Source organism: Capra hircus, chromosome 5 (assembly GCF_001704415.2).
Source record: "Capra hircus breed San Clemente chromosome 5, ASM170441v1, whole genome shotgun sequence".
NCBI classification, from domain to species: Eukaryota; Metazoa; Chordata; class Mammalia; order Artiodactyla; family Bovidae; genus Capra; species Capra hircus.
In genome coordinates, this window is record NC_030812.1 from 112,033,722 (window position 1) to 112,045,730 (window position 12,009).

The window sequence follows — 12,009 nt, forward strand, 5'->3', positions numbered from 1 at the left end:
TATTGGACCATTAGGGAAGTCCCTGATATATATATATATGTATATATATGTATAGTTTTTCTTTTCTTTTTGTTTAACATTCTTTCTTTTTTATCTTTTTATTTTATAAACGTACATGAATTTTTTTTTTTTTTTTTTTTAGGCTGCACTGAAAAGCTTCCAAGGATCGAACTTGGGCCCTTAACAGTGAAAGTGCAGAGTTCTAATCACTGGACAGCCAGGGAATTATCTACTTCACACACGCACACACACATACATGTGTATTTATTTGTTTCTGTCTGCACTGGTCTTCAGTGCTTTGCTTGACTTTCTGTAGTTGCTGTGAGTGAGGGCTGTTCTTCGCTGTGGTGCAGGGGCTTCTCCTGTTGCAGAGTAGGGGCTCTAGGCGAAAGGCTCAGTAACTGCAGCTGGAGGACTTAGTTGCTCCATGGCATATGGAATCTTCCCAGACCAGCGACTGAACCCATGTTCCCTGCATTGGCAGGCAGATCCTTATCCACTGCACCACCAGGGAAGTCTTATTGTTATTATTTTAAAATTTATTTGGCTGCACTGGGTCTTAGTTGTGGCACGTGGGGTCTAGTTCTCTCTGGCCAGGAATAGAAAACCTGCATTGGGAGCGTGGACCACTGAGTCTTAACCACTGGACCACTGTGGAAGTCCCCGCACATACATTCTTTAAAGTGTGTTGTTTAGTTTCCAAATATTTGGGGATTTTTCAGGGATCTTTCTGTTACTGACTTATAATTTAATTCTATGTGGTCCAAGAACATGCTTGCAATTACTTGAAACTTTTAAGTGATAGAGGCTTGTTTTGTGGTTGAGAATATGGTGTTCCATGGTAAATATTCCATATATATGTGGAACTAAGGTATTCTTCTGTTTTAACCACTGTGGTTTTGTAATTATTATTCGGTTACAGTTGTAGTAATTTGGGGAGGGTGTAAAAGCCGTTGTCTTGACTCTGAAGATGTTTGTTTGGTCTCAGTCTTGTTTACCTTTCTGTGTGCTCAGTTGCTCAGTCGTGTCTGACTCTGCGACCTCATAGACTGTGGCCCGCCAGGCTCCTCTGTCCATGGGATTCTCCAGGCAACAATACTGGAGTGGGTTGCCATTTCCTTCTCCAGGGGATCTTCCTGACCCAGGGGTTGAACCTGGGTCTCCTATGTCTCCTGTATTGGCAAGCGGATTCTTTAGCACTGAGCCACCTGGGACCCTCACCATATTCCTGGCCCAAACTGAAAGCTCAGTAGACATTGGTTTAATAAATGGATGACACTTAGAAATGGTCCGGTTGTGATCTGGCTTTTTATTTAAAAAACAAGATTATTGAGTCATGTGAGTGAGTCTTATGCACCTTTGTGTCCCTGCAGGACTTTGCGTGGAGCTTGGCACATCATGGGTGCTCAAGCAGCATTGATGGCACTGAATGGACCCGAAGAGATACCTGCAAAGGTGCCGCCTCTGACTGATGGGGGTTTAATCCACCCTGAGGCAATGACAAGCTACTCTGGTCAAGGTTGGAGAGGTTGTCCTGTCATAAAGCCCCCAAAGGCATGATGTCACACACAGACCCCACTTGTGAAAGGGAGGGGCTGTGTGCTGGGCTCCCAGGCTTAGCTGTGCTCCAGTGCCCTTCTCAGTGTGTCCTGGAGCCTCAGGGGAGGTGAATAGGCTGCCTTCACACTGATATGGTCAAAGGATACTCTGCAGACTGCTAATATCCTCAAGGTTGGTAGATCTGGTACGCAGTTTCAAAAGGCCGCCCTCGGTAAACCACCCAAGCAGGTGATAATCGTCTTGACGACTCCTAGCCTAACTTTTCTGCCTCCCTTCCTATGTGGTAGTCTCTCTTCCCTCCTCTTCTTCTCATTTTCTCTCCTCCAAACCTTCGTTCAGAAAAAGACTGATATCTTTCTTGCTTTTTGAAAGCTTACTGAAAGCTTACTGTTGAATATGTTGCTAGCAGTATTCTCAGAGGAGATGATAGTTCAGTAGGAAGAGAGGTCTGGTAGTGCCCCGGAGAGATGAAATGAGCTGAGGCCCCCAAAAGGCCCCCTGGGTTTGGAGACTAGGAGCTTATTGATGACTTTGGTGAGAGAGGTCTCAGAGGTTGATGGGAACAGAAAGAGTCTGAAGTGGGTTGTGGAGTGAGGGAGCGGTGGAGGGGAGCAGAGACATGCACGGCAGAGTCTCTCAAGGAGATGGTGTGAAGGGAAGGGGACAATTAGGATGGCACCTGGAGAAAAGATGTGGGCCGAAGGGACAAGAGCTGGGTGATATGATTACACACAGATGGGAAGAGAAGGAAGGACAAGTGAGGGAGAGGAAACCCAAACACCAGGGTGTGAGAAGACCGGAGGGATGGAGTACAGGAGGGGGTGAGCCCCAGAGAAGGGGGCGCGGTCTCCTCCTCTGAAGAGGAAATGACCTGCGAGAAGCAGAGAATGGACGAGTGAGTCTAGTGGCAGAAAATCTGGGAACACCCGTCTGATAGAGCCTGTGGGCCCGGGTGAGAGTGAGGAAGGCGGACAAGGGGCTGGAGGTTGAGAGAGACTCCCTGACAGTTCCTGTGGAGAGTGGGGGACTCAAGGGGAACAGAGGCTCCCCAGGCCATGCTGAGATCCACCTCACCCTGGAGACCGTAACTTACCCTGGTGTCAGTTTACATGCAATTCAACGCTGAAGGTGGGATTCTAGACAGAGAGGGTGCTTTCGAAAGGCTAGGGAATCTCCCCCTGTCCTCCCAAGATTATTCCAAATCTGCTGCATAACACCGAAAATACTTTAAACTGGTGGTAGTTTTTAATCATTTTTATTTACTATTATAATTAGCTGCCTACCCCCTGGGGTCATTTTACATCAGATGTTCAGTAGAGCTGTTCCTTTTCCCTTAATTCACTCCCAACCCGCCCTCCCCATCCTGACCCCTACTTTTCCAGTGGGAGGTCTGAGGTCTTGGGAGAAATTCCTGAGCATTTTCCAAGCTCCGAGTACTAACCCACTCCATTGTCCTTAGTTTAGACTCAAGCTGTGACCAGCGGGCTCTCCCTTGGATGAACCCTGCTTGTGGGGGTCCTGCCATCCCCCAGCTGCCTCTGGCCCATTGCAGTCCCCGCCAGCCACAAAGTAAAGGAATACTAGGCCTCTGGGGTGACACGATGCACTGACTGATACCCATCTTCTCTCCTTAGACCGAAAATGGTGTTTGGTCTGTGCAGCCAGAGAGAGAGGTAAAGTGTACATGGGCCCTGTTATCATACCCTCATCAAGCAGGAAAGGGGACCCCCTCACTGGGTCCCACAAGGAAGGGGTTTTGTATGGCCCCTTTCCTGACTGTTACAGTGTCTCTGGGACTTAGGGTCAGAGTGGAGAGCCTGGTACAGACAAATGGGACATGCCTCTCTGTGTGTGTGTGTGTGTGTTTGTGTGTGTATAGACAGGGTGCCAGCATCCTGGCAGTGCCAAGAAGCTGTGTTCGAGGGGGTTCTCAGGTGGTCTAATGGTTAGGATTTGGCACTTTCACTGTGGAAGCTCAATCTCTGGTAGGGGAACCATCCCACGTGGTATTCAGAATGGCCAGGAAAAGCTCTGTTTGTCCCAAGGGAGGTGTTCCAGAAGAGCAAGATGGACAATGGGATATTATTTCTAATCCAGGCTGGAGTCAGTCCAGAGGAGGGAGGGAGGGCTTTGGGGGGCTGTGGGCCAAAAAGCTAATACAACCCTTGAACGAACAGCTTTGAATGCTGAGCCAAGGCTAAGCCCCTGCCTTCAGGCTGGAGAGGCAAGATGGACCTGCGCAAACAAGAAGGAAAGGAGAATGGAGGGGGTCAGAGGGGCCGTGTTGGCTCCAGGCTCCAAGTTTGGCTTTCTGAATAAGTAGAGGCACAGAGTCAGCAGGGAGCCTAGGCTGAGCCCTGTTACAGCTGTGGATTTATTCATCCACAAGTGTTGATTGGACGCATCCTGGTGGAATAGGTGCTGGGGCTTGGACAGAGGAGGAAACCGTGAGGGCAGGAGACCCCAGCTGCACACTCTGCTCTGCTTTCCTTCCAGGCTCTATAGTCTCCTCTACGCAATACAGATCTTCATTCTTACAGGTGAGGGCCTGGGTGCTGGGGTGGTCGGGGGACTGATGGCAGGACCCAAGGAATGGGTGCTCGTCTCCGAGCCACTTCAATCTCCAGCTACTCCCCAAGACTCTCAGAGGCCCCCTCCTGAGATCACCATGTGCCTGCCTCCCCAGGGCTGGTCACACTGCTCAGAACCGAGGCTGGCCTTTCTCCCTTTCCTCCCTCTGTATCTCCATGGAGAAGTGGGATTTTAACCTGTGTCTGACTCTAAAACCCATGCATCTTCCCAAAAAACTCACAAACTACCCCCTCAAAATGCAAAGAACCAAGTCATACCCTATAGCAGTGATCTTCAAATATTTACATACGCCTTTTGAATAACACCACTTCCCTGGTGGCTCAAATGGTAAAAAGCATCTGCCTACAATGCAGGAGACCAGGCTTCGATCCTTGGGTTGGGAAGGTCCCCTGAAGTAGGAAATGGCAGCCGACTCCAGTACTCTTGCCTGGAGAATCCCATTGATGGAGGAGCCTGGTAGGCTACTGTCCATGGGGGTCACAGAGTCAGAAACGACTGAGTGACTTCACTTTCTTTTCTTTCACTTTCACTTTTGAATAGCTGTCCCCTCACACATTTGTAGTTAATGTCTAATGCCTTTCATCACACATCAAAATACTTTAAAAATATACCATTATTGCCATATTTACTATTGTATGTAACTGACATTTAAAAATAATTGTTACTTTTTAAATGTTTTAACTAGTCTTTCTTCATCTACCTGCAGGCGTGGTGTACTACTATTTTCAGGGGTCTATGGGGAAAACAGCCCCTGCCCATGAGATTGCTGTGGAGTCATCACAGGTGGGGTTCTCTGTTGGAGGCTGAGGGGACTGTCTCACGTAGCACAAAGAGCAGTCATGCTGCCTGATCAGAAATGGTTGACCAACTGTGTGTGTGTGTGTGTATGTGTGTGAGGACTCTGGAGAAATCCCCTGTGTTCTCAGGAAAGTGTCAAACAAAGCCCCGCTCTACCACCCCCATTCCTGCCCCGCCTCGGGCTGGCTGTATGGTCACCTCAGGGCTCCGTGGCCGTAAGCTCATCTCAGGGTCTGTGGCAGGAACCTAGATGAACCGACAGGAACAGATGACCCCTATGTGTGAGCAGCCTTGGAATATGGTCCCACGTTCGTACGAGAAGGGGGTGGTGGGGAGCGGGGTGCCCTCCTGGGGTCACATACCCTCTTGGACACTGCAGGTCCAGGGACCTGGACTGAAGCCCCCACTCCCAGCCCTCAGTCAGGAAAACACATGTAGAAGCTGGGTGTCCACTGAGGGGCACTAGCCAGATTAGGGGTTGACAATCTGGTGAAACCTGGCAGCCCCCCAGCAGCATTTGTGTGTGTGTGTTGGAGTATAGCCAGGAAACATGTGACCGTTTCAGGTGAACGGTGAAGGGAAACTCTATTTTGTCCTGGGGTATAGCCAATTACCACGTTGTGAGAGTTTCAGGTGGCCAGTGAAGGGACTCAGCCATACATGCACGTGTATCCATTCTCCCCGCCTCCACCAGCAGCTCCCACTTTGTAGAGGAGAAAACTTAGGCTCCCAGAGGGACAGTGACTGGACCCAGGCTGCCCAAGGTGACACGTTAGAGTCACATGCCTGGTCTCTGGAGGCCCCCTGCTCTCCCTCTGGGGCTACTGGGAAGAGAGGAGTTTCATGGGGCCAAGCTTCTCTGTGACCCAGCAGCACAGAGACATGTGGGCTACGTAGTTAGGGAGTGACTGTCAGAGGTTGGAGAGCCCCTAAGAAGGCCCAGGTGGGCAGGTGCCTTAGAGCTTCCCTAATAGCTCAGTGAGTAGAGAATTCACCTGCAGTGCAGAAGACCCTGGTTCGATTCCTGGGTCAGGAAGATCCCCTGGAGAAGGGATAGGCTACCCACTCCAGGATTCTTGGGCTTCCCTTGTGGCTCAGCTGGTAAGGAATCCACCCGCAATGCAGGAGACTGTTGGATCCCTGGGTTGGGAAGATCCCCTGGAGAAGGACTTCTCCAGGAAGAGAGGCTACCCACTCCAGTATTCTGGCCTGGAGAATTCCATGGACTGTATAGGTTTGCAAAGAGTTGGACACAACTGAGCAAATTTCACTTTCGGAGACAGAGTCCTATTCGTTAGTGTTTTTTTTTTTTTTTAATTAACCAAACTTTCATTAAAAAAAACTTTATTGTCGTCAAAGAAATGTGTATACATAATTTGATGAGTCAAAGGTTTAAGACCCGGAAAAAGTCTGCTGTTTGTCCCAGTCCTCTTCACCCACAATTCCTGCAGCCCAGGGTAGAAATCTTTCTAGCTTCCAACTGTCTAGCTGAAGCCCTTGATTTTGCCTCCAAAGTTCTAAATAAAAAGCTTATCTTGCTTTGTCTTGATTGTTCAGATCTAAACATTATCTAATGAATTATTACAACAAAAGGGGAGGATTTAGCTCTCGTAACAACTGAACACCTAGCGCCACCTCCAACAGGCGTCTCACCTCTCTCCAGTCTCCCTCATGATTACCTCCTAGGTTTTGGCATTCTAACTGTTTTGAGTAAAGACATCTTGAGATGTTAAAAATTTTTAAGTATCATTTTCGCTTTTTTTTGCTGACTTTTATAACATTTTGGCTTTTAAATTCCTCTCCCACAAAGTGGGTTCATTTTAATTCATTTTTTTAAAATTAAGGAGCTATTTAAATAGAATGAAATCCATTCTTTTTAGTGTACTGTTCTGTGAGTTTTGACAGATGTATACAACTGTGAAATTGCCACTATAGCCAAGATCCAGAACAGCTCCAATCAGTTCAGAAACATCCCCCATACTCACTAATACTAGTTCCCCCATACTCACTAATACCCTTCCCCCTCTCCCAGCCCCTGGCACCCAGTGAATGGTTTTCTGGCCCCATAGTTTTGCTTTTGCAGGATGGGCATATAACTGGAAACATCCCAGTACCTAGTATTTATTTATCTGGCCACGCAGCAGGCCTGGGGATCTGGGTTCCCCAACCAGGGATGAAACGCGGGCCCCTGCAGTGCAGGCACGGAGTCCTAGCAGCTGGGCCACAGGGCGGCCCCCGGGTGTGGCTCTGAGCCTCTCACTGAGCACAGGACGCCTGCGCGTGGTCCGCGGTAGTTTGTTCCTTCTCATTGCGGAGCAGCTGTCCCGAGTATGGATGCCCCGCGGTGTGGCCGCCGACTGGACGAGAAGCATTTGGATTGTTTCCAGTTTTGGGCAGTTTCAGATAAAACCACTGTAATGTTCATGTACAAGTTTTGTGCGAACATAGGTTTTCCTTTCACTCAGGTAAGCACCGCGCAGGGGGTGCTGGGGTCCTGTGCTAATGTGTACTTAGTTTCCTAGCAAACTGTGAAACTTTCCAAAGTGCTGGTATCCACTTTGCATTCTCTCCAGCAAAGAATGAGAGGATCTGTTTGTTTCCTAACATTTCCAGCATTTTCCTTTTTGAAAGTCATTCTAGTAGGCTTGGGGCATCATTTTGTTTAGCTAAATACTGAGGGTTTACATGCTAAAACAATGCAAACAGTATTCCTGAGTCAGGTAGTATACTATCATCAGTCTTTTTGTATAATTTTGCTTTCCTCCGCTTTTTTAAACTTTAGTTTTCTCTGAATCTATAATTAATACATCTAAACTGTCTATTAAAAACAATTAATCTCCTTTCTATACACTTAAGACAAGTTAGGTGGTTTATCAATATGATTATTTCCCTGGGGACGTATTTCTTGGAGCCCTCCACCCTTTTCCCTCCTGGACAGACGTCCTTGAGGTCGGAGGCTCAGCTGTCCTGGGACCTCCCTTCACCATCATTCTGGTGAGTACGTCACTTCGTTCACATGTGGAGCCCATGTTATCTTTTATTTTGGGGTCAGCACAACCTGCAGGTGTGCTGAGGGGTAATCCTGAGATACTCCTGAGGGGTAGTCCTAGATATTACCTGTCTGAAAAGGTCTTACTGCGTATTTAAGTCAGTGTGACTATGTACAGAATTTTAGACTAGAAATAATTTTCTCACAGATTTTGAAGATTCTCATTTTCTTCTTCCTTCAAAGGTTGGTGTTGAAAAGTCTGATGAAACTTAATAGACTTCTTTCTTCATATCTGGTAGTTTTTAGGTTCTTCTTTTCATCCTAGGTGTTTCAGTATTTAGTAATGACATCATCTGGGGTGGGTCTCCATCCATTTTCCTGGAGACTTGGTGATTCCTTCCCTCTGCAAACTCAGGTCCTGCATCTTTGGGAAAATTCTCAATAATACATGAATGGAATTTTTTTGGGGATTTTCCCAGCCACCTCAGTTTGTTGATTCTGTTCCTTCTTTCAGAAAGATCTGTGCTTTAGCCATTGCAGCGCCTGATCTCCCTATTCTGGGAGAAATTCTTTTTCAATTTTATCCTCTATATTGTTATTGGATTTTTAATTCCCATGATCATATTTCTGTTTTTGAAGAATTAGAAGTTGGAGGGACTTGCTGGTGGTCCAGTGGTTAAGAATCCACCTTCCGACTCAGGGGATGCCAGTGCGATCCCTAGCGGGGAACTAAGATCGCACATGCCATGGGGCAACGAAGGCGATGGCCAGGAATTAGAGAAGAGCCTGTGCACTGAGCTGAAGAGAAAAAAAGAAAGCCCAAGCGCCGAAATGAAGAGTCCATGCGCCACAACAGGCCCGATTCAGCCAAAATGAAATTTAAGAAGGAGTTAGAGGTTATTGTTGGAACATTGTTATTTTAGCACCTGTCCTTGTTTTGTGAATGCAGCGTTTTATGTTTACAGACATCAATCATTTGTTAGTGTGAAGCTTCCTGAAACCCCTTGCAGTCTTCAAAGTCTGCAGCATGCACTGACGTGGACAAATGAGTGACTGAGCCCTTGACACGTCACCTCAGCCTTCTCTCTTTGTCCCTGTCATACAGCCCATCGGGGAGACCTTAAGGCCAGTGTGGGGGCCGATGGATAAGTGCTACCCCGTGACCACTCAGGTGGGTCAGGGCTGGGGACTCCTCCTCCCCTGGAGTGGGGTGGCTGTCCTGGGCCTCCTTGGTGGGCACACACACAGAGGATGGTCAGGTAGGGAAGGACCCTGGGCACTCTCAGCTGTATGTGACGGCCCGTTTCCCTCTGTAGAGACGCGGAGTCAGGTGTGGGAAGAAGCATGACTCTGAGGTAAGTGAGGCCTGGCCAGGAAGGGCCGGGGGCTGGGGGCTGTCACCTGTCAGTGCTCCCTGAGACAGGAACTCGTCCAGCGTATGGTCAGGGCCCCAGGGATGGTAGGGGTCTCCTTTAGGACACTAACAACCCGACCACACCTCGAGCTGAGAAGGGAGGGGCTTCCCTGGAAAAGGAGAGAGATGCACACTCCAAGTGTGCACAGAAGCAGGGGATACACACTCCAAGCATGCACAGCAGGCCGGGATGCCCACTCGAAGTGTGCACAGCAGGTGGGGGTGTGCACTCCAAGTGTGCACAGCAGGCCTGGATGCCCACTCCAAGTGTGCACAGCCGGCGGGTGTGCGCACTCCAAGTGTGCACAGCAGGCGGGGTGCGCCCTCCAAGTGTGCACAACAGGCGGGGGTGCGCACTCCAAGTGTGCACAGCAGGCGGGGTTGCGCACTCCAAGTGTGCACAGCAGGAGGGGATGCCCACTCCAAGTGTGCACAGCAGGAGGGTATGCTCACTCCAAGTGTGCAGGGCAGGAGGGGAGGCGTAGGGCAACAGAGGGCCTTTCTGCCCATATAGCCCCCTCTTGCCCCTCCTTGCAGGCCATGACTCCCAAGGCAATGCGAGGATCGAAAGATGCTGCCCCCAAGGAGGAGACTGCTGTCTTGTCTAGGGAGGAGCGGCAGGTGGGGGCCCCGAGGGAGGAACCAGCCAGCCTCATTCCTGGTGCAAAGAGGGTGACTGAGAAGGAAGAGGAGGTGGCAGGGACCCCAGGATGGCAGGTAAGGAAGCCTGGTGCTCAGTTGGAACACCGGCCCCATGTGGTCCTCCTGGGAAGCCCCTGGGCTCTGCAGGGTGGAGTGGAAAGGCCAGGCTCATGCCACCGTGGCAACGGTTGGGGGAGGCCTGGGCACCCCAAGACCACTGAGTCAAACTTCCAATCCGGTGGAGCAACAGCTCTGTGTGGAGCTGAGAGGTGCAGACATGGTCTGAGCAACAACAAGTGGATCTGAACCCTGGCCTTACCCGACTGTTTGGGAAGTGAGACCTGTTTCCCCAGCTACACAATGTAGAACCTGCCTCATCCCCCCCTCTGCCCCTTCTCCCTTCCTAGGAAAATAAGAAGGCCCGAAAGGAGACGGCCGTGTACGTTTCAGGTAAGACAGCAGACCCCACCCTGTGAGCAGGACTGCCCTGCTCCCTCACCCCAGGGACCCTGCAGAGGTCACAGAAAGCTGAGTTCCTCCCTGACCCTCCTGGCCCAGGGAAGGGGCAGGGGTGAAGCCCAGGTAGTCTGATGCCCAGTCTTTCCTGACTGAGCCTGCTGCGTCCTTCTTCCTTCTTGGTTTGGCAGGACTTGAGGCCACTCCCTTGGGCTGGTGGAAGGTACTGCCTTTTAAGCAATGCTGATGTGTTCTCCTGGCAACAGAGGGTACCCTAGTCCTGGGCAAGGTTCCTTCCAGCAAGGTACCCACAGGGCGTGTCTGATTGTGCTTTTTTAGAGGCTTCCAAGGAGGACATCGTGGAGGAAAGGCCTGGGGGCTGGGTCCCCCAGCTCTTGAGGAAGCTCTGGCTGGGATGGTGCCCCGCCTCTGACATCCCCAAGACTCGGAGCCACGAGTGACCCTGCATCCAATAAATCCACAGTTGTTGCTTCTGCAGGCCCAGTTTCCTCCTTTCAGGGTCCTCAAGCTTCTGCAAACTCAGTGTGGCTTCGTCCACGGCCCCTGTCCCAACAAGCTGCAGGAACACCACCTCCTGCCACTAAGCCCTTGACGTGGCCATGCTGGAGACTCAAGGGGGCCCTGGCTGGTGTTCTGAGTCTGTGCCAAGGGACAGACAAGGCTCCCTGAATGTCGAGAGCTGACTGTCATGAAGGTACAGCTGGCGTGATCAGGGGCGGGTGCTTCTAGCCTGCCTGACTGGTGTCTCCCAGCTCTTAACCTCAATGTGCCAAGGAGTCTGCCCAAGACTCTGGTGAGCAGACAGTCGTTAGAGCCCTTGGGTGGTGTCTGTGTGAGCTCAGTCCAGACCAGACTGGGGGCTGGAGCTGGAGAATGGGGGTCCCTGCCCTTGGCCAGGGCTCCAGGCTGAGAAGGTCACAGCCTCAGAGTCGGTCCAGGAACACAGGGCCCGGCAGCCATCAGAGGCAAACCTCCTACTGGCTGAAGGGGAAACAGAAGCCCAAGGTCACATGGTGTCATAGCCCAGCAAGGACGAGAGCCAGGGTGTCCTGCTCTGAGCTCGGCAGGGCTTCCTTCTGCTCTGGCATCCCACTGTCCCAGGATCCAAGGTTGACCCTGCCCCAGGGCATGGCCACGGTCCACACGGGCTCATTTCCAGCCCCTGCCTAGGCTCCTGAGAGCCCGATCTCACCTGGCCCCTCAGAGGATGGAGCCCCGGGTTGGAGCCGAGCTCTAGCGGGGCCGTGAGTGGCAACTCCTACTGGGCAGGGGCTGGGGGATGAGTGTCCTTAAGGGGCAGGGAAAGGGGGCCCATCCTATAAAGAGGCCCAGGGAGGTGGCTGCCTCCTGGGAAGAGCTCTGGCCTCAAGAGCACTGAGCGCTGGAGGCTCACCTGGCATATCGCTTCCCAGGCCCCCATCCCGCCACCTTCTGGGCCAGCTGACTTGAGGTGCTGGCTGACCTGCGACCTGTGGAGCCAGGTGGCTGTGGCTAGCCCTGAAATGTGGGTGTCTGAGCTGATGGGCCCCCTTATTCC

At 50.9% G+C, this 12,009-nt stretch overlaps 1 protein-coding gene across 1 annotated transcript; it reads left to right on the forward strand.

Moving 5' to 3' along the window:
* On the forward strand, positions 1,633-10,949 carry LOC102169285. The gene is made up of 9 exons (XM_018049121.1): positions 1,633-1,731; positions 3,195-3,233; positions 4,057-4,100; positions 4,859-4,935; positions 9,045-9,110; positions 9,256-9,294; positions 9,891-10,070; positions 10,403-10,445; positions 10,791-10,949. The coding sequence occupies exons 2-9, from the start codon at positions 3,202-3,204 to the stop codon at positions 10,910-10,912; spliced, it is 603 nt and encodes a 200-aa protein (XP_017904610.1). The 5' UTR covers positions 1,633-1,731; positions 3,195-3,201; the 3' UTR covers positions 10,913-10,949.